We start from the raw sequence: 22,366 nt of genomic DNA on the forward strand, positions 1-22,366 counted from the left end.
AGAAAGTGGTGGGGGTGGGGGTGGGCTGTGGCCTAAGCAACCCACAGTGACTGTAGCTGTAGCGGGCAGTGGCGATGGCGCTCCTGCTTCTGTGTCTGCCTTCCTTGTGCTCCTTGTCCTTCAGCCGTCTGTCTGCACTTGCCCTTCACTTTCCTGAGTTCCTCCAGCTTCCTATCCACTTTGCCAGTGCCTGTTATCTGGCCATCTCTTCATGAGTTCTTTTGTTATTGCCTCTTTGAGTTAAAAAAAAAATAGTGGCACTATTTTGGGTTATAATTTTCACCATATCTGCTTTGTGGTAACAGTTTTTTCCTTTCTGCATTTTCTTTATAGAGGTTTTGCTATTTTCATAAATTTTGATATTTGTCTGTGTATGGTTATACAGTGTGTCCGTAAAGTCATGGTGCACTTTTGACCGGTCACAGGAAAGCAACAAAAGACGATAGAAATGTGAAATCTGCACCAAATTAAAGGAAAACTCTCCCAGTTTCATACCTATTCAGTGCAATTCGATGTGGGCTCACGCACAGATTTTTTAGGGCTCCTTAGGTAGCTATCCCGTATAGCCCATACAGACTCATCACTGACTGATGCCCTACCAGAACGGGGTTTCTCCACCAAACTGCCGGTTTCCTTCAACTGCTTATCCCACCGAGTAATGTCATTCCTATGTGGTGGCGCTTTGTTATAAACGCGCCAATATTCACGTTGCACTTTGGTCACGGATCTGAATTTAGCGAGCCACAGAACACACTGAACTTTCCTCTGTACCGTCCACATCTCGACTGGCATGGCCGTGGGCTGCTCCGCTGTATACACGGTGTTACATCATCATCTGTGCATGCGCACATGCTGCCACATCATCCTACAGAAACTGGAAGGGTTTTCCTTTTATTTGGTGCAGATTTCACATTTCTGTCATCTTTTGTGGCTTTCTTGTGACCAGTCAAAAGTGCACCATGACTTTTCAGACACACTGTGTATCGCTGTCCTTTTTGTTGTTACCTGGTAGAATGAGTATGATCTTCGGGGGAGAGTGCTGCGAAGGGAGAAGGGAGGGAAGTGCCTTGTCTCTCTGCTCAAGGTCTCCTTTCTCTCGGTCCTGCCCTGAGGCAGTACTGTTTCCCTCTGCCCCTTAGAACTAGCCTGGTTGGGAGGGCTTTGCCCTCCAGTCCTATGCGTCCCCATCACTCCATGGGCCCCAAGATGCGCTGCCACCTCTTTGTAAGGAGTCTGCCCCTCTTAGAGCAAGGTGGTGCTTTCCGAGATTGGGCCCTTGAGTGTGGTTCACAGCTCCCCTTCCGCCTCTCCCAGCAGGGAGCACAGTCCCTTCTCAGCTGCCCGGCCCCACGCAGAGTGCGATCCCGTTCTGGAAGTGGATGTTTGTTGGTGACATCTGGGAGCTCTGCCTCCCCTACTGCGCCCTGCAGTCTCCCTGCTCCACGCATGCGGCTTCTCACTCTGGATCTGCTGCTTTTGGCCGCATGTACATGTTCTGAGCACTTTTTGTGTGGTTGCTTCTCGTGTGTGTGCCCTGACCGGGATGGAACCCAGAACATCCATACACTGGGGCGACGCTCTATCCACTAAGCCCACTGGCCGGGGCGCCGTCCAGATTTTAAAACAAACAAGAAAAAAAAAGCTGTTGAAAGTTTGCAGGTCTTCAAGTGGCACATATAAGACAACCTTGAGGAGGAAACAAACTGTGGTTTCACCATTTTGTACTGTTCTCCCATTTTTGAAAATATATAGAATTTTGCTTAGAGCAAAGGTCTGTTCCATAACTCCAAAATTTACACAGGTTGGTTGGGGTTTTTCAAGAACTATAGGATAGAGACACCATGACAGTACAACTTTTTTTCCAATAACCTGTAACAAAGCACTGTCTCTTTTAAACATACGACTTAAGAAGCAGGGAGGGAACCCTGAGAAGGTTTCTCAGAGGCAGATTTGAGGCCAGCCTCGCCACGTCCTGGCCTGTGTTTGCTGGTTGCACAAATCACCTTCTTAAGGGCCGTAACCTCCAGTGGGCCTTTGTTGCTTCTGATTCTAGGCTCTGAGATCTGGTAAACGAAGCAGGTCTGTGTGATAAAATGTTAGGGCTGAATATCTTTGCTAAGAGACAGCTTGCGATGTTCTGGCCGTCTTAGAAATCCAAAGTATTGTTTACATATAGTTGTAAAATAACTCATTTTTGTATTTCATTTTTAAAACCATGTATTCAGATTTAAACCACTTTGTTAACTTATAGTAAGTTTAAAATGCCCTAAGTGCCCACTTTGTCAACCTCTATGCCTTTCTACCTTTGAAGTATCTGGAAAGAAAAACCAGTGAGAGCCTGACCAGGCGGTGGCACAGTGGATTGAGTGTTGGCCTAGGATACTGAGGACCCAGGTTCAAAAGCCCATGGTCACTGGCTTGAGCCCAAAGGTCCCTGGCTTGATGCCCAAGGTCGCTGGCTTTATGCCCAAGGTCGCTGACTTGAGCCCAAGGTCGCTGATTTGAGCAAGGGGTCACTCACTCTGCTGGAGCCCCCTGGTCAGGACACATGTGAGAAAGCAATCAATGAACAACTAAGGAACCACAACAAAAGTTGATGCTTCTCATCTCTCTCCCTTCCTGTCTGTCCCCTCTTTCTCTCCCTAAAAAAGAAAGAGAGCGAGAGAGAGAGAAATTTAATGTTAAATGGGTTCTAAATTTGAGTTTGCTTTGTGGAGGCAGGATCTGCTTCAGGGGCTGGGGAGGCCAGCGCAGCAAACCGGTGGGTGTGGCCGTGGGGCGCGTGTCCACTCGAGACGCAGCCTTTGGAAGATCCACCCCATCTCTTTACGTTTTATGTCTGTTCTTTTATCCACAAAGAAGACAGGCTCCGTGTCTAGGTCACAAGACTGAGCATGGGATACAGAACCTATTTGGAAGAAAGCCCACAGTTATTTTAGTAGCTGTCTTTTGGATTCTCTAGGGAGTTTCTCCGCTTGTGATACGCTCTTGCAATTATAATACACTTGCCTTGGTTTTTCTTGATATGTGAAATAGACCGAGTTCAGTTGATTTTTTGTCCTAGAAACTTTTTGAGTTGGTACTTATTTTCAACTCCCCGATACAGGCATTGTCTTGTGATGCATTATACCATGCACCCTGTACCTTGTAGTGAACCTAACCTAGTGATTCTCTAACTGTAGTCAACTTACCAGTTTTCATATATATCATCTGTAATCCTCTAGACCACTGTTTAAACAGATGTGTACAACATCTGTTTCATAGATGAGGGAAGAGTTGAATCTAAAACAAGGCTTTGTGTGTGTGTGTGTGTGTGTGTGTGTGTGTGTGTGTGTGTGTGTTTCTGCAGTGAGAAGTGAGGAGGCAGTCAGACAGACTCCCACATGCACCCCACCGGGATCCACCCAGCATGCCCACCAGGGGGCGATGCTCTGCCCATCTGGGCCATTGCTCTGCTGCAATTGGAGCCATTCTAGTGCCTGAGACAGAGGCCGTGAAGCCATCCTCATTCCCCGGGCCAATTTTGCTCCAATGGAGCCTTGGCTGAGGGAGGGGAAGAGAGAGACAGAGAGGAAGGAGAGAGGGAGGGGTGGAGAAGCAGATGGGTGCTTCTCCTATGTGCCCTGGCCGGAATCCACAGAGTTTGTTTCTTTTAACATTTACTTATTTTCTTTTTTCCAGTTTAGTTTCAATTATGTCACTTGCATATAACACTAGATGCTTGTCAGCTAGCTGAGGCTTCCCTCCTAAGTATGGGCTGTAACTATCTTGTATCAATTGATATGTATCATTATCTCTCCAATTCTTATCACCACAGGGGTCCTCAGATTTTTACACAACTCCATTCCTATGACAGTGATGTAACCCAAATTTTGGTTTAAGTCAAAACACACCCTACCCTGTCATTTACCTATCCTAACACAGTTGTAAACTCATAATCTAGAACATAAAAACACAACTAAGCCACAGAAAAAGGAAAAGGACATTAATATACTGTATTGTACACAGTACTGTAGTAACAGAAAAAAGTTACCAACAAAACTACACAAACAGAACACTTGCGCTTTTAACAGTCCAAAATGGTGTAGGGAAGTGTGCGGGGAGACGCCAACACTCATACGGCGCATTGCTGCGTATTCTTCCGCCACACGCAGCCAGACTAGTTAGCCCACATAGTACGTAAGTATGATGCTAACAGTGTAAGCCAAAACATTCATGTCTCAATTGTTTTAAGCATTTATGGGAGTGAGCAGTGTAAACTCAAAACGTCGTGTGTCGAGACTGTCGTAACCCAAGGACCCCCTGTATATTAGAAATTAAGTTTTAGTATTCCCCAAAAGCATGACTCACATTAATAAGTTATGTTGGTAAGAATATTCTTCTTGTTCGTTTCTGACTTCAGGAGAAAAACAAACCAATTTATAGTGTGAGCTCATTGAGTTCTCACCGTATATCCAGTACAAGGTGCTCGCATACATTGTGTCGGTTGAAGTTCCTGATAACTCAGGTGATTTTCTCTGTTTGACTCTTGAGGCAGTAATATCTTGGAGACGTTGGGTGTATTGGCCAAGGTCATCAGCCAGGCTGAAGAGGGGTTAGGTTTCCAGATCAGACTGCCTGGCCCCACGGTTGCTTCCTGGTCCATTAAACTCTGCCTGTTCCTCGGTCTGGTGTGGGTGAGATGGAGTCAGAATCTCAGAGTCACTTGCCGAGGCTTTTACTAATCATTTTTTTCTGTGATTGGCTGTTACAACTCTGACTTATTTGGGTTGAGCAACAGTGGTGTTTCAGGCTAAAAGAGAAGATAGCTGTATTCTGTCCTCCGTTCTTTGGAGACAGTTATCTGAAGGTGCTCCATGTGCCTGCGAGGGTGGTCTGCAGCCTGCCACTGCACTGGTCACAGTGTCTTCCCTGGTCTTTGGTGAACTCCAACAGAACTTATATTACATAGCCTTTGATACCAACTGGTGCCTGCAGTTTTATAACTAAAAATGTGTATAAAGTAAGTCCCCGAGTTACAAACATCGACTTAACTTACAACTCGTACTTATGAATGGAGCCCCAGGAGGTAATCAACGGCAGTTGCTCATCAGGGAAAATGCTATCATAGAGTTACTTGACCCTCATGATAAAGAGCTAACCAATGAAGACTTTATGGAACCAGAGCATCAGATTATAGCATTTAGGGAAGAAAACAGGGACCTAAAAACTCTAGAACTGAAAAAGTTTCCTACAGAATAGTTAGCTAATGCCTTTTGTCTCCTTAGAGCAGAAATGGCAAAAGTAGAGGAGCAAGATCCTGATACGGAGAGGTTCACCAAAGTTTACTGTGCAGTAACCAAAGGCCTGAGATGCTATAGGGCCATTTATGATGAGAAAAAGAAAAGCCCTGTACAAACCTCCCTTGATGCCTTCTTTAAGAAACCAAGTCCAGCAGCAGAATCAAACCTGACTCTCTAGCACCCAGTCCCATCCTCTCCAACAAGTCCATCATCTTCTGCATCATCCAAGATTGTTTAAGGTTGTATTTGAAAATGTTTAAGTGGCCCTGGCCGGTTGGCTCAGTGATAGAGCATCGGCCTGGCATGTGGATATCCTGGGTTCAATTCCCAGTCAGGGCACACAGGAGAGGCGCCCATCCACTTCTCCCCACTCCTCTTGCTTCTTTCTCTCTTCTCCCCTCCTGCAGCCATGGCTCAGTTGGAGCAAGTTGGCCCTGGGTGCTGAGGATGGCTACATGGCATCTGCATCAGGTGCTAAAAAATGGCTTCGGTTGCAACAAATCAAGAGTCCCAGATGGGCAGAGCATTGCTCCATAGTAGGCTGGCCAGGTGGATCCACATCAGTGCTCAGTGGGAGTCTGTCTCTGCCTCCCTTCCTCTTACCAAAAAAAAAAAAAAAAAAAGGAAAAAAAAATGTTTAAGTATTGTTATACATAGAAAGGTAAAAATAAATACTATGTTAAGACAAACATCTATCTAAGTTGCATTTAATAGATAAAGCTACCTGTTTCAACTTATATACAAATTCAATTTAAGAAAAAACCTACAGAACCTATCTTGTTGGTAACCTCCGGACTGCCTGAATGTTCTTTGCTGTGAAGCATTTTCTAAGTGACTCACTAGAGGGCAGCAGACCCACGTCTTGCAGAGTAAAACTGAAGGTTCAGAGAGGGGACTGTTTTGGTTTTGAGGAAAGAGCAATACACTCTTTTGGATGTATAGGGAATATTGTTCACTTGATGTTATAAAAATTTTAATATATACTTTAAAGTTTTCTGCCTAGAAATAATGACTCAAATAGTTCCAAATTATGAAAAATGAAAAGTGTAAAACTAATTTCTTATTTGTTCATTGTACTCTTGAAGAGGTACATCTTTTTTCTTTGTTTTTGTTTTTTTTTTTTTTTTTTTACAGAGACAGAGAGTCAGAGAGAGGGATAGATAGGGACAGACAGACAGGAACGGAGAGAGATGAGAAGCACCAATCATCAGTTTTTCGTTGTGACATCTTAGTTGTTCATTGATTGCTTTCTCATATGTACCTTGACCGCAGGTCTTCAGCAGACCGAGTACCCTTTGCTCAAGCCAGTGACCTTGGGTCTAAGCTGGTGAGCTTTTGCTCAAACCAGATGAACCCACACTCAAGCTGGCGACCTCAGGGTCTCGAACCTGGGTCCTCTGCATCCCAGTCTGATGCTCTATCCACTGCGCCACTGCCCAGTCAGGCGAAGAGGTGCACCTTGATTTAAGTCTACCTCCATGTATTAGGTAAATTTTTCCTCAAGAAACTCTTTATGGTTACGTGAAGAATTTGTTTCTTCATTTTTATGTTTCAAGAGTTTTCTTTAAAGTTGCACATAAGCCAGTTAAAATTGAATATAACTATCCCATAAATTCACGAGACCACGGGCTAAATAATGAAATGAAACCCATTAGACATGATGTGGGAGAAACTGGAAGTGATTATCAGTTTTTCATATCGCCATCCTATTTGTCATCTACCCAGAAACCTCTTTTTTTTTTTGTCTGTAATTGCTGCTCTTCCTCTGAAAACAGGGTGCAGTTTGTAGGGATACTTCTCTCCTTCAGTAGTCTTTCTGTGTTCCTGGGGTCTTCATTCAGCACATTGGCTGCTTGGGGTAACACAGACGTTCAAACTAAGGTTCTCGTTGCTCCCGCTCCCATGCTGTGTGGTGCTAACTTGTATGATTAAACGTGGCAGACTGCTTGGCTCCCTCCGGCCACTCTCCTAAGATTGTTGCACCTCTCCCTCTCACACTGGTATGATTTGCTTACTTCTGTTCACAATTTCCTCTGTCAGCGACATTATACTACCCTGGCACCAAATGGGCAGATGCAATCTCGGCTTCCACTAAGGTGAAGACGTGGTTACATTTCTTATATTATCTCTAAGACACCTCCAGGGATGGAAGAAAATTTGCCAGTGGGCAGTTTGGTGTAAATGTGAAATATTTCTCTTTGCTTTACCCCTTAGTTGCCAAATCTAAGTTTTCTTTCCGGACACCCTGGAGTGGCTGTCCTTTGAGAGCATGAAGATCCTGTAGGACACATTTCCAAGATACTGTCTCCCAGGAGACACCGTCATTGTGTCTTCAATAGGCCGTTAACCATTCCAGAAGCCCAGCACGTTCTGGCTAATGCAGTACTGGCAGGGCTGTGAATCCCAGTGTCCTGGGAGAATCTGCTCGTTTATTCCTCTGTAAAGTGGATATCTTGTTCAGAAGCACTGGTGTGTGAAGTATTTTCCGTGATTGTGACTAGTACATGGATTGGGAAGCTGGCAGAACCTTGAGATGATCTACAGTGCCACTATTTCAGTGAATATAACATTCTGCCTCCACTACGGTGGGAGGAGCATAATCATCTTGCCACTCAGTGGCTGCTGACACCAGTGAGAGAAGTGCTGTATCCCGTGTTTACTTTTGGTTGCTGTTGCTACAAACTGGTATATGGCATTGCCAGTAATCATGTTAGTCTGAGAAGGGGAAGTCCATGTTGGCGAGCCTATATATGGCTTTTATTCCTCTATTACTAGTTTATTATCTCATTGGACAAGGGGAATCCGTGCCGTAGGAGTTGGGGTGAGGGACAGGCTGACAGACTTGCATAGAATGAATGTATATAGTAAGATATATCAACGAGGTCACATAACAATTAAGGCATAGTGGGCAGCTCGGGTCACTTGGCTACCTAGTATACACCATTGTTTACTTTTAATCCAGGGCTCAGTAGCAAGATCAAAACCGTTCCTCAAAAGGATAACATGGGTTTGCCAAAGACAGCATGATTTTGCCTCAGGATTCTAAGGGACTGCTATGGGTTTTTTTCTGGTGGGACTTGGGACTGCTTTTACATACCATCTGATAATACATAGGCACTTGAGTTACCATTAAATCAACCGGGTCATCAAGGCCAGGTGGTAGAGCTGCTTGTACCACCACTTGAACAGGCTGGATAGCCTTTTCTTTCGGAGAGTTGAAGCAAGAGCTGGCAAACCTTTGGGACATTTGGTAAAATGGGTTGAAACAGCATAATTCTCACCAAGCTCTGTTGCCTCTTTGTATTGAGACTCTAAAGGAAAGTACTTTATCACTTACTTTGCAGGAGCATGTCAACAAACTATGCAGATTAAGGGAGTGAGATTCTTTATTTAGGACCCTATATTTTCATAGATTTTATCTTCTACTTGCTGTCATACTTACATCCTTCCAAGGCCTCTAAGTATATATTGCTCTTGCTTTCCAAATCCTAAAAGCAGATATGAGCAATGTGTTGGACTAGGGTAGTGTCCTGCAAGGAGAGATGATCGGTGTCCTCGGAAACTGCTTTTGTACTAGAGATATGAGCGTGCATAACAAGACCACACAGTTAAGGCTCGTTTTTCATCTAATTGAAAGCAAACTCCTTCTCATGTTTTCTATTTTTTTTTTAGGATACAGCAAAGTATACTTACTGTATCAGCAGGTTTATACAAGGTGCCAGCCAATGTGATGATCTGTTCAAATAAATACCACATTTTGAAGAGCATTGCAATTGGAGTCACTTTCTGGATAGGCTTCTGCTAACATCGGGACTGGGTATCTTCTGCAGCCTCCAGAAAAGCCAGTGAATGGGAATGGAGAGGGATCGCCACTCACAGCTTGTCAGGGTTTGTACGACCCTTAGGCAGAAAGGCTGAGAACGGGCTGCTGCTCCATATATCTGTTTAGAAAAGAAACTAGGGGAATTAACCTCTTGGTGGATGTAGGTTCCCACTTGGCCTATCAGAAGTAGATCCTCATACAACATGGTGTCCTTCCTGCTTTCTTATATATGCCCTGCCTTTTGTTTTTAAGGCTTTTGATTATAATTATATTCTTACTTGCTTATTTTTCTTGATTTTTTTTACCAATTGGATATGTGAAAAGTTGATTACCAATGAAGTTGAATTTCTTACATTTTATTTTCTTGTAAATTTCCAGATGATCTCTTCTGTTCATTTTTCCATGGGCTGTTTTTATTACCAATTCATAGATTATTCAATATTAGGGATATTAACCCTTTGCTCATTATATGCTACAGAGATTTTCTCCCATGTATACACAAAAACACGTTATTTATATGTATTTTAACATAGGCATATGGTTCTCATATATCATTTAAACATTGTTTTGTCAGTTTGTCATAGTTTCCTTTATGGTTTGTAGTTTTGTGTCATATTTAGATACTATTTTATACCTCACTCCAAGATCATAACTTAGATCATGTAATACATACATTTTTGTAGTATTGTGAAGCAGTCTAATGATTTCAAGTTTTAATGTTTAAATTAATAATTTGTTGCAGATTTAGTTTGTTATCTGAGGTAAGATAGGGTCCTCTAATCCCCAAGTGGTTTTTGAGTTTTCCTGATATCTTTTATTGAACAGTTTATTCTTTCTCACTTACTTTGACCTGCTTAAAAGACAAGAACCCTCTAGAGATGAAATAAATCCCTAGAGAGGTAGGTTCTATACTTCCATTAGTCCAACATGCTTTTTTTAAAAAAAATAAAATCTTTAAACCCCCATAAGATAGTCCAAGAACATCTGCTGAGGTAAAAATATATATATATATATCTAATTGCAAGCAGCCACAAGTTAAAAACAGCGAACAAGAATTCTCCATCCTACAAAATAAGATTCTACTGCCAAAATAAAAATGAAAAGAAATTCCTTTGAAACTAACTGAATGGTTAACAATTGCTTTATACTATGTGATTCTTCTTCAGTATTTATATTTTTCAGTTTTGACTTGCAAGCAATTTTCATTACATCATCCTCAGTGAACAGAAGTTATCTTATCTTTTGGAATACAATCATTTCCTTGATCCCATAAATATATATGGCTGTTTTAGAGCAGTTAAGCTATATAAGTAAACCACTTACTTTAAATGAAAAGAACAGGTGGGTTGGATTATTTTTCTCTAGTTCTTGGAAATGTGAAAGTTCTTTACCTTGAGATGGATTTTCAACTTACTTCTACTTGGCAGTTTATTTGTGCACACACATACACAAAACTGTGGGACCCTTCCCTATTGCGAAGAGCTGTTTTTTCTGTTTTGTTTTAGTTTTTTGTTTTGTTTATTATTGCAGTGGTCATAGACTTCCGGTTTGTGAGTTTAGCATGAATTTTAAACCCCTGGTCTTTAATTTTAAGTATTTTAAACCTACAAAAAAGTTAATAGTACAGTAAACATTTTATATACCGTTCACCTGGGTCCACCAATTGTTGGCACTTTTTCAACATTTGTTTAATATTTCTCACTCCAAATTCAAACTTCAAATTCAAATTATTCGATCGTCCCCACAGTTTTTTTTTATAGCATTTTTTACAATTTAGAATCCAGTCAAAAATCTTATTACCTTTTGTGTGTTTTATTATTTTGGGCTCTCCCATTTAGAAAATTCTCTTGCTTTCAGTTTTGTTCCTTTTGTGACATTGTCATTTTAAAAAGCTCAGGCCAGTGTTGTAGATGATCCCACTTGAGGTTTGTCTGATTGCTTTTTTTCATGATCAGATGCAGGTTCAATATTTTGGTAAGAAGAATGCATTGGTCATATTGTGACTTTCTTACTGCATTGTCAGGATGCTCATAGTGTCAGTCTGTACCATTGGTTGCACTACATTTGATTATTGTTGTTAAGCTGCAAATTCATCTGTGATGAAATTAGCACTTTTATATATAATTAATGTCATCTATATGGTGATAATTTAAGTTCCTGTGACTATCGTTTGGTTTTAGCATTCTTTGATGATCCTTGCTTGAGTCACTTATTACAGAGATAATTGAAAAATGATTGTTTTCTACTTCTGTTATTCCTCCCTCATTTATTAACTATAATTCTTTTACTTTATATTCCATGAATTATTCAATTGCTACAGTTATGTTTCTTACAACTTTTAAGTGAGAGTGCCTGTGCCGTTGTACTAAATGTTCTGATGGGAGAGGGAAGGACACAGTCCTTTTGGAGCAGAAGTCAGTGTCCTGTGTTGATGCCTCCACACGATTTCCTCTTGAAAGTTAATTTATTATCACTAATTACATGCCACTAAGCCATTTATTTCTCTTTTTAACTGGTTTTTATATTTATCTTTGTTTTTCTATCTCTTTCTAACTGGCTAATTGCTTATAATAATTTCCAACTTATTTGCTGTTATCATAACATCTATAACAGTTATACATTTCTTTTTCATTTTAATAGCTGTGGAAATACAGAGAACTCTGAATCAACTTGGGACACCTCAAGATTCCCCTGAATTACGGCAACAGCTGTAAGTATTTAATTGAACAAAACAAGGAAAAAGGAAAAAGATGAGAAAAATAACTATTGTTATATTTCTTTGCTAGTGTGTAGTGTAACATTTACTGGAGAAAAAACAAGGGAAAATTAAAAAAGTATTTCTTTTCCCTTATATGCACCAAGCTTTTGTGTTTTTCCCATCCAGGGTAGACAGATGTTTGTTTTTTAAAGGTATGACTTCTTTAGTGACTATTCTTACACTTCTAAAATAGGTTGTTTTTGATGGCTTTTGAAATATAATACTCTAAGCTTCTGCATGTGTGTAATTTACTTCCCATAGTTACCAATCCCTACAGTGTTACAGTGATCATATGTTTGCTTGGTTTCTATCTAGTACATATCCAGTATGAACTATTCCCCAAAAGCTTATACCTATGTTCTTAAATTTAGAAAGCATTAGTTTCTGGGGTTTGTTATTTATTTATTTATTTATTTATTTATTATTATTATTTTTTTTTCTGAAGCTGGAAACGGGGAGAGACAGTCAGACAGACTCCCACATGCGCCCGACCGGGATCCACCGGGCACGCCCACCAGGGGCTACGCTCTGCCCACCAGGGGGCGATGCTCTGCCCACCAGGGGGCGATGCTCTGCCCCTCCGGGGGGTCACTCTGCTGAGACCAGAGCCACTCTAGCGCCTGGGGCAGAGGCCAAGGAGCCATCCCCAGCGCCCGGGCCATCTTTGCTCCAATGGAGCCTTGGCTGCGGGAGGGGAAGAGAGAGACAGAGAGGAAGGAGGCGGTGGGGGTGGAGAAGCAAATGGGCGCTTCTCCTATGTGCCCTGGCCGGGAATCGAACCCGGGTCCCCCACACGCCAGGCTGACGCTCTACCGCTGAGCCAACCGGCCAGGGCTGGGTTTTTTTTTTTGTTTTTTTTTAAAAACAGTTTTATAATACATGTTTCAGTAAACTAATATGCTGTTAGAAGAACAGCAATAATACTTTGTGGTGTTACAGATTTTACCACCTGTTTTAACACAGTTTCTCATGTGAACCTTTTAAAACTAGAGTGAAATCAATCAAAAGAACTATTTTTATTTTGCTTATAAGGAAAACATGTCTATTTGGGGGTTTGATGATTTGCCCAACATCAGTCTAGAGCTGAGTTTTAAGTCTTAGTTCAGCACTCTTACAGCTATAAATTTCAAGTTACATATTATGTAATAAATGACATGCCAAACAATATTTGCTCTGGAAGGAAAAATGAAGAAAAAAATTAAATGATAGGTAATAATTCATATTTTTGTGAAGTACAGGTTGAAGAATTTATAATTATCTCCAATTTGTGTTGTACTTTTCTGTTGTATATGGATGTCAGGCTGGTAAAAATGCCCAAATCTAAATAATAAACCATCATTTATAAACCCTGTGAGTAGTGAGTTTTTTTCATGCTTGCTGACACCCGGGAGTGAGTTATTTTTCAAAAAATGAAATTAGTTCCAGTTATAGTTTTTTTTGTTTTGTTTTTTTCATTTTTCCGAAGCTGGAAATGGGGAGGCAGTCAGACAGACTCCCGCATGCGCCCGACCGGGATCCACCCAGCATGCCCACCAGGGGGCGATGTTCTGCCCCTCTGGGGCGTCGCTCTGTTGCATCCAGAGCCATTCTAGTGCCTGAGGCAGAGGCCACAGAGCCATCCCCAGCGCCCGGGCCATCTTTGCTCCAGTGGAGCCTGGGCTGCGGGAGGGGAAGAGAGAGACAGAGAGAAAGGAGAGGGGGAGGGGTGGAGAAGCAGATGGGCGCTTCTCCTGTGTGCCCTGGCCAGGAATCGAACCCGGGACTCCTGCACGCCAGGCCGACGCTCTGCCGCTGAGCCAACCGGCCAGGGCCCCAGTTACAGTTTTATTAACTTAAAATCATGTTTGTTTGATAAGCAATTTATGGGAACAAGAAGAACATACATTTACCTTTTTTTTTAATGTTGCCTTACACATTTTTAAAATAAAAATTTTTGTTACAGTCATACTCTGGATGGTCAGGAGGCACGAGGACATACATGAACGTTCATACTACTCAAAAGGTTAAAATAAAGTAAAATGGAGTTGGAAAACATAATTCTTAATAGTTACAATATTTTGCTAAGGTTTACAGTGAAGATTTCAAATATATAGACATCATTAGTGTTCTTTTTAGAATTTAAATTATATTACTTTTTCTAGAGATTTAAAAAGACATATTAAAAATAAGATACTCAGGACATACATACAAATAGGTTATAATTCTTTCTTATTAGTTAAGTGCAGGTATCTGTATTTAAGCATAGTCCTATGTAGTATCTCATTATTTTAAAGGCTCCTACGTGTGATCTATACATGTTTAGAATGAGAAATAATATAAATGAGCAGTACTGATATTGTAATTTATAAAGCACCACATGAATACAAGTCTTTTTTTAGTGTCACGTTCTTTAGTTAGAAACCTTACTTCTTACTTAGAAGCTAGCTAGCAAGATACTGATATAATTTACTGTTTTTATTGTTTCCTGTTCACTCTATGGAAAAATGCAATTTTTTTCAGCAGTGAACTTAAATAATAGTAAATTTATACTATTACTTATAGCCTCTTCCCCTTTTTCTATTTTTTATGTATCTATAGGATATAAATGCTCAGGTAGAAAAATATGAGAGGCTAGATGTACCCTAAAATTGGCCAAGTTTAAGGCGACACTCTTTACTTACTAACAACCTCCCAGTTGTGGGAATGCAGATAAAATGCTTCCACACCCCCAGTATCTCAAGCATGAGACATCTCACAGACTCACATTGGCTTGAGTCATGTTTCTTTCTTAATGGCTGGTTATACTTAAATCTCTGTGTGAATAAAGATCTTCCCATGTAATATTTCCTCAATATTTATTAAAGAATATAACCTAAAAATTTTATTTTCATAGAGAAATTTGGAGCCAGTCTATAAAAAAAAAGTGATTTTTATAAAACTATTCACCAGAGTTGATTCAAGTGGCAGAGTAGTAACTTAAAGAAATATAATAATTCGCCCTGGCCGGTTGGCTCAGCGGTAGAGCATCAGCCTAGCTTGCGGAGGACCCGGGTTCGATTCCCGGCCAGGGCACACAGGAGAAGCACCCATTTGCTTCTCCACCCCTCCGCCGCGTTTTCCTCTCTGTCTCTCTCTTCCCCTCCCACAGCCAAGGCTCCATTGGAGCAAAGATGGCCCGGGCGCTGGGGATGGCTCTGTGGCCTCTGCCTCAGGTGCTAGAGTGGCTCTGGTCACAACATGGCGACGCCCAGGATGGGCAGAGCATCGCCCCCTGGTGGGCAGAGCGTCACCCCATGGTGGGCGTGCCGGGTGGATCCCGGTCGGGCGCATGCGGGAGTCTGTCTGACTGTCTCTCTCTGTTTCCATCTTCAGAAAAATGAAAAAAAAAAGAAATATAATAATTCTTTTTCTTTAATATGTGTTTCCTCACTTTAGGCAACAGAATCAGCAGTATACTAACCAACTTGCCAAAGAAACAGATAAGTACATTAAAGAGTTTGGATCTCTGCCCACCACTCCCAGTGAACAGGTATAAAGCTTTAAAAACACATTGTTGATGTATTGAATGTGAAAGGAATCAGATGTATTATGGGATCTGCGAACTGTTACGCTAGAAAGGAAATTGGGAGGGGAAATTCTATTTGAGATTATTTCACAGAACACAAAACAATATTTAATTGCACAGGTAATATCCTGTGGTTCAATAAAGCAAAAATTATTTCCATGCAGTTGCCCTGACCCATAATTAAGTAAGTGCTCAGAAAATGCCTCCCGAGTAATTGTTTCCTGGCCTTCGAGGACTAACTTCATATCCCCTGTGCGCTCACTCAACATGCGAGGTTTCCTAGGGGCACATACTTATTTCCTTGCTTATTTAGTGGATGTAATATTAGGTAAGAGTGCAAGGTTTTATTTTCCAAAAAAAAAAAAAAGGAGAACTACTTTAAAATAACCTCAAAATCATGGCTCCAATTTTAGGATGAAAATTTGAAGTAAGGATTTCAGCATTATGGCCTTTTTGCCATCAGGGTAAATTTAGACAATATTTGAACATGTTGTCAAAATGTTCTTGAGAATCAATCAGTATGGCCCAGTAATTGGAGAGTGGGTGACAAGTTCAGAATTAAATAAAGAGCAGCAACTTTTGCAAATTCTGTCGCACTTCACAGCTTGATTCTAGTAGGTTTCCATCCCCCTTTCCTCTAGCGTCAAAGGAAAATACAGAAGGATCGCTTAGTGGCCGAGTTCACAACATCACTGACAAACTTTCAGAAGGTCCAGAGGCAGGCTGCCGAGAAGGAGAAGGAGTTCGTAGCTCGAGTGCGAGCCAGCTCCCGAGTCTCCGTAAGTATGTAAGAAGGTGCCGTAAAAGTGAACATGATATTCCGCAGAGGTCCCTGAAGCGACAACCTTGGCATGCTTTTAAGTCATGAAGATCTGTGACTGTCTTGGAAAATCAGTAGTTGTGTAATTTCCAAGTGTTTCTGCTCAGTTTTGAAGAAGGATGACGGTGATGGAGTTATGTATTACTGTGTAGTTATTTTGTCCAGGTTGTGGAACAAAAAAAACTACAGATTATATTAAAAATATAGAAATATTTTGTCAGAAAAGATTTAATAAGTCCCACATTTACTAGAACTTGAAGCTGTTGCTTAGTGCTCGTGCTAGTGTCGAGAGCACTTTACTCCTGTGTTGTATGAAGATGGAAATGAACAGAGTGAATGTATCGTACAAATACTGAAGAATATTCACCGTAGAAATATAACCTGGAGAATAGTATCATACAAATACTGAAGAATATTCACCGTAGAAATATAACCTGGAGAATAGTATCATACAAATACTGAAGAATATTCATCTGTAGAAATTTAACCTGGAGAATAGTATCATACAAATACTGAAGAATATTCATCTGTAGAAATATAACCTAGAGGATAAGTGAAAGGAGAATTTAGAGTGGAATTTTGAATTAGTCTTTAAAGGAAATCACAAGTCCTTAGTTGATACCATTTCCAAGAGTAGTTTACATTTTATTTAAATAATATTTATTTTAAGGCTTTTGGGAATATTTAATGATTGTTATCCTTGTCATCTAAGGATATAATTTTATTATTATTTGAGGTAGTTGACCTAAAATATTGGAACAAAAATTTTTTCCCTCTACACATATATTTATTTACATTCCATGTAAATCAGTCTAGATTACTATAAGGGAAAATTTGATGTTTCGTGTTTTTTCTTTGCCCCTTCTCAAATCCACTCTGTTGCTAACTTATTCAGGGCGGTTTTCCTGAGGAGAGCTCAAAAGAAAGGAATCTTGTATCGTGGGAAAGGTAAGAATTCTAAAACATTATAGAGATTGAAAGATATTTATTCAGATAGGTTTTATACATTATGGTCCCTAGCACAGAATTAAAACCTTCAGTGTATTATATCATGACTGTCTTAAATTACTTTATAGAAATAAAAAATAAAAATTTTGAAAAATTATATAGTATATTGTAAAATATATAAATATATAAAAATATTCTAATATAGGAATAATACTTTGTAATTATTTTTCCAAATTAATATTATCTCTTAATTATTATTTGATATGCATTATTCCCTTGTGTGAGGTTTAAATCAACCAACAGGAAATACCTAGCTGCCCAATATAGTTTCTGGTAACTAAGTCATAACTTTAAAAAGTGTCAGTAACAGGTAATATAAATAAAATATGATTAATATTTATGTCATATTAGAATCTGAGCAATTCTCTGACTTTGAAAAAAATATTCTATTTGATATTACTAGGAAAGAAGTTCCATTGTTTATTACAGACTTTCTTGTTTCCATATTCTTTTCTTTTTATTAGCCAAACTCAATCTCAAGTGCAGGTGCAGGATGACGAAATTACAGAGGATGACCTCCGCCTTATTCATGAGAGAGAGTCTTCTATTAAGCAGCTTGAAGTAAGCTTTACATTATAGAGTTGGACTGCTGCCTGTTCTTAGTGAGTTTGTCTTCAGGATGCTTAGCTAATGCTGGGACAGGGATTGAGAAAAGAAACTAAATAAATATATCAATTTGGAGGCATTTCTCATGTAAATTAGAATAATTCCTCTTTTTAAAAAAATAATCTCTGTAGACTTTGTGGTGGGATGAGAGAACATACTTTCTTCCGCTCTTTTTTTTTAATTCTTTTAATTCTTTTTAACCTTGGCATTGAGAAAAATAACAGTCTAGAGTTAAATGTCTGTTCAGCGGGTCTGGATGGCTCCCATGGCGCATGATAAACATCTCACCTGCATGAATAATAACTTTTACAAGGGCTTAAACTGTGTTTTATTTCTCTTTAGTATGCTTATGACATCAAAGAGGTCTAAAACCTTCGTTCTTAGAGCATTACATGTTCCCTAGGAGTTGGGCTACTAATAGCTAATGATAGCTACAGCTTGAGGGCTTCCATGTGCCAAGTACTGTGTGATAAGCTCTGTATGTTCATTGTCTAATTTAGTCTTCAGAACATCTCTCTGAAGTGGTGAACTGTGACACTGTCATTGCCATATTACATTTGGGGAAATTAAGACACAAGAGGAATATATAAATTGCCCCACCCCTCCTGAATAAAGTATTTAAATTTTACTCTTTAGTCAGGCAAAATAATAGTTATTTTGTATTGAAGAAGAGTAAATTTATAACTTTTTTATCCTTCACTATTCCATTGTATTTTCAAATTTATTAATATGTGAGACTTTAAATTTACACCTAATGTTTTATTCTTTTAAGTTGTCAAATTGGTGTATACATTTTTACTAGAAATATAACAAGAATATTTTTTACCCTTGTGAGGAAATAGCAAAACTAATACTTGTGATAACAGAACAAATCAGATTATATAACACAAGCTCAGCAGTCACAGCCCTTTCCTAACATAGATCCTTCATTTCCGTCCTGCCTGGCTTGATATTTTTAATGTCACAAACTTATTTTAGAGAACTGGTTACTGTTTTTTCTTCTTGGGATTGCTTATAATAAAATAATTTTCTGATGTTTCTAAAACTTATGTATTAAGTTTCTCTGTAGGATGATTTAGGTTTTTTTTATTTTCCCCTTCTATGAATTGGGGACTGAATTTCTGATTATAATAATTTGTGCCTTTTTCCCTTAGGCTGATATTATGGATATTAATGAAATATTTAAACACTTGGGGACAATGATTCATGAGCAAGGAGATATGATAGGTAAGTCCTGCTGATTGGGCTTTGTGAGGTGTTAGCAGGCTACCTGCAGTTTACCTGTAGTTAGTTCTCAAGTGAATTGCTCTGGCCCTGGCCGGTAGGATGTCAACCGGCTTTTGGATGTCCCAGGTTCGATTCCCAGTCAGGGCACACAGGAGAGGCAGCCATCTCCTTCTCCTCCCTCCCCCTTGTCTCTTTCTCTCTTCCTCTCCCATAGCCATAGCTCAATTGTCTATTGTTCCGAGCATATTGGCTCAGGGCTCTGAGAATGGCTCAGTGGAGCCTCTGCCTCAGACACTATAAATACATCACTTTCAAGTGGCCCCAGGTGGGCAGAGCCAGGTGGATCCTGATTTGGGTACATGCAGGGGTCTCTCTATCTCCCCTCCTCTCATTTAAAAAAAAGAAAAGAAAAAGAGATAAGTCACTGCTCCTTCTCTGCCTTTTGGTTCCGCTGCAGGTAAAAGCATAGTCTGCAACAGATGAAGCATCACCCTCGGCATTATCTAAAATAAATCTTGTTTTTGGCTCCAGCCTCATTTATTTCAAAATAGTTAGATTTAATCAGGCCTACTGCTGAGATCATGGAGGGCACCATGTAACATCATTCGAGCTTATTTCCAGGGCCTCTGGTTTTAGTTTTATTCCAATTTAATTCTCATCACAATAAGGACTTTGGGGGAAATTTGTGCTATTTATAATTGTGCCTGCAATCTTGCCTTTAGATGAAAGGAAATAGGTATCTATCTGCTCGATCATTCATTCCAATAGCTTTTTTAATAGATTAATTTAGTAATACTACTTAGGTGCTCAAAATTCTTTTATTAAAAATTCTTAAAAATTACTTAGTGACTAACACTTTAAGTTTTAAATGTAATAGTGATTCATTTAAGATGTAACTGTCAGCACTGATCAAGATCCTGATCATTTTTATCATTTTGAAATATGAGAAAATATATATATCTAAAAATACATTTAATATGTTTTTTGAATGTGATTCAATTGAAATACTCAAACCTATAGTGTAACTATTATTTGTCCATTCTTAGTCTGTTCTCTCCCTCTCATAGGTCACAGGGTAAAATTTCTAAAACCATTTATGCATCCAACAAATATTTATTGAGTGCCTACTAAATCCAGGCATTGGGGATCCAGGTGAAATTGAACAACAAATAAAAGATCCTGCCTACATAGATCTTATAATCTAAAAAAAAGAGAGACAATTATTTTTTAAAAAGTAAAGTAAATGAATGTTGAGCCTGAACAGGCTGTGGTGCAGTGGATAGAGCATTGGACTGGGACACAGAGGACCCAGGTTCGAAACCCCAAGGTTGCTGGCTTGAGTGCAAGTTCACCAGCTTGAGTGCGGGGCCGCTGGCTGGCATGTGGGGTGATAGACGTGATCCCATGGTCGCTGGCTTGAGCCCAAGGTTGCTGGCTTGAGCAAGGGGTCACGTGCTCTGAAATAGCCCCCTGATCAAGGCACATATGAGAAAGCAATCAATGAACCACTAAGGAACTGCAACAAAGAATTGATGCTTCTCTCTCTCTCCCTTCCTGTTTGTTTGTCTCTATCTTTCCCTCTCTCTGCCTCTGTCAAAAAAAAAAAAAAAAAAAAAAAAAAGAATGTTGATAAGTGCTATGGGGAAAGTAAGGCCAAGGCCCAGGTAAGGACGGGGCTGCTGGCAGTGGAAGATGTTGCTGCTTTACGTCATCAGGGAAGGCCTTACTGAGAGGTGACATTTTGTTTGAATAATGAATGTGTTTAATCTGACCTTGAATGAAACCTCCTGATTTGTGCAGTTCTTTCTCTAGAGAGTGATCATGCAAGTATCAGCACATGTGTTGGTTAACAATGTGTGTGTTTTATTTTAAAGATAGCATAGAAGCCAACGTTGAAAACGCAGAGGTGCATGTGCAACAAGCAAACCAACAACTGTCACGGGCATCAGACTATCAGGTAATATTAACTGTAATAACTTGTCTTCTAACTCAGACTTTTGACTTGTGTGTGTGTGTGTGTGTGTGTGTGTGTGTGTGTGTGTGTGTGTGTATTCAGGCTTAAAGTGGCTAGAGATGTTGAAATTTCAAATCCCACGGAAGACAGGTCAGAAATATGCCAGTCAGTGCAAAACTGGATGTAGCCTGATTATTTTCAGGCTTGAACCAGAATTATGGCCCACAGGAGTAGGAACTTCAGTGTTTCTAGAGTACTGAGGATAGCAACAGGGAACCACCCACTTTTCTGGCAGCCTCTGATGTCACTGTGACTTTGCAAGCCAGAAATCTCCTTTATAACCTCTGTTTCTCACTGTTCCCTTCTACCTTTTCCTCACTTTTTTTGTCAGTGACACTGTGCACTAAAGAGGCATAGATTTATTGTCCTAGAGAGATCTCTTCGGGTCCTATGGAAATTATATTATATTAGCTTGCAATATCCTTGACTACCATATAGATACTCTGTCAGCATTCAGCAGACCCTTTGCTAGGAATAAATTGATTTCTTAAGTCAAATCAGGTTAATATATTGAGTCCATATGTATGTGTCAAATATAAAATATGTGTAAAGTATTATATGACTATTAGGACCGTAAACTATTAGTCTATTGTTTAATACATAGACCTTTGATGTTCAACAAGGATCAGCCAGGCTTTTTGGAAACCACTAAATTCTACCCTAGCATTTAACTTCCCTTTCCAAACTCTACTTTTCTTGTTGTTCATAATTATTTTCTCAAACCTTGTTACCTTCTTATAAAATAACTAAGATCTGCATCATCTTGGGTATTTTCAGTTGCTCTGCACTTTTCTCACTAACCATAAAAGTTCCCTATAATTTCAGTACCATTTTTCACTGGACATCCACTGCATATTAAGTGACATGTAGAGGACAGTGAAGCTATATAGAGAATGCTGAGTCACAGCGACTTATATTCACTGATGGAGTGACTCGTGGTCACCATCTTGTGCATGTGATGAAGATATGCACCTCTGCAGAATGAATGTCATTATGTCATAGCCTGCATTATTCATGAGTAGTTATATACATGCACACACCACACACAGTAATCTGTAAATGCCAACAGTTATAACTGCTCAAAAGTGTTTAGCAGTATTCGTCAGTGACTGGGCTTACGTATTATTTTGTTTGCTCTGGGATCTTGGGGGTTATAGATCTGTATTAAGTTGTACGATAGTTTTCCTCCCCCTAGTGGAAGGGAAAGCCGGCAGGTCCCCTGGGGAAAAGAAACACGTCTTCCCAAGCTGCACCTCTAAAACTGGAGCTGCCCTTATATTTATT

At 39.9% G+C, this 22,366-nt stretch overlaps 1 protein-coding gene across 1 annotated transcript in view; it reads left to right on the forward strand.

Annotated features, from left to right (window-relative positions):
* Window positions 1-22,366, forward strand: part of STX7 (syntaxin 7) — a 44,219-nt gene that overhangs the window by 17,338 nt on the left and 4,515 nt on the right. The window contains exons 3-9 of the mRNA XM_066373211.1: window positions 11,746-11,815; window positions 15,278-15,371; window positions 16,049-16,186; window positions 17,123-17,175; window positions 17,700-17,796; window positions 18,996-19,068; window positions 20,943-21,025. Of these exons, the coding sequence (XP_066229308.1) occupies window positions 11,746-11,815; window positions 15,278-15,371; window positions 16,049-16,186; window positions 17,123-17,175; window positions 17,700-17,796; window positions 18,996-19,068; window positions 20,943-21,025 (608 nt within the window). The remainder of the gene's footprint in view (window positions 1-11,745; window positions 11,816-15,277; window positions 15,372-16,048; window positions 16,187-17,122; window positions 17,176-17,699; window positions 17,797-18,995; window positions 19,069-20,942; window positions 21,026-22,366) is intronic.

The sequence above is a fragment of the Saccopteryx leptura genome, chromosome 3 (genome assembly GCF_036850995.1).
Source record: "Saccopteryx leptura isolate mSacLep1 chromosome 3, mSacLep1_pri_phased_curated, whole genome shotgun sequence".
In the NCBI taxonomy this organism is placed as follows: domain Eukaryota; kingdom Metazoa; phylum Chordata; class Mammalia; order Chiroptera; family Emballonuridae; genus Saccopteryx; species Saccopteryx leptura.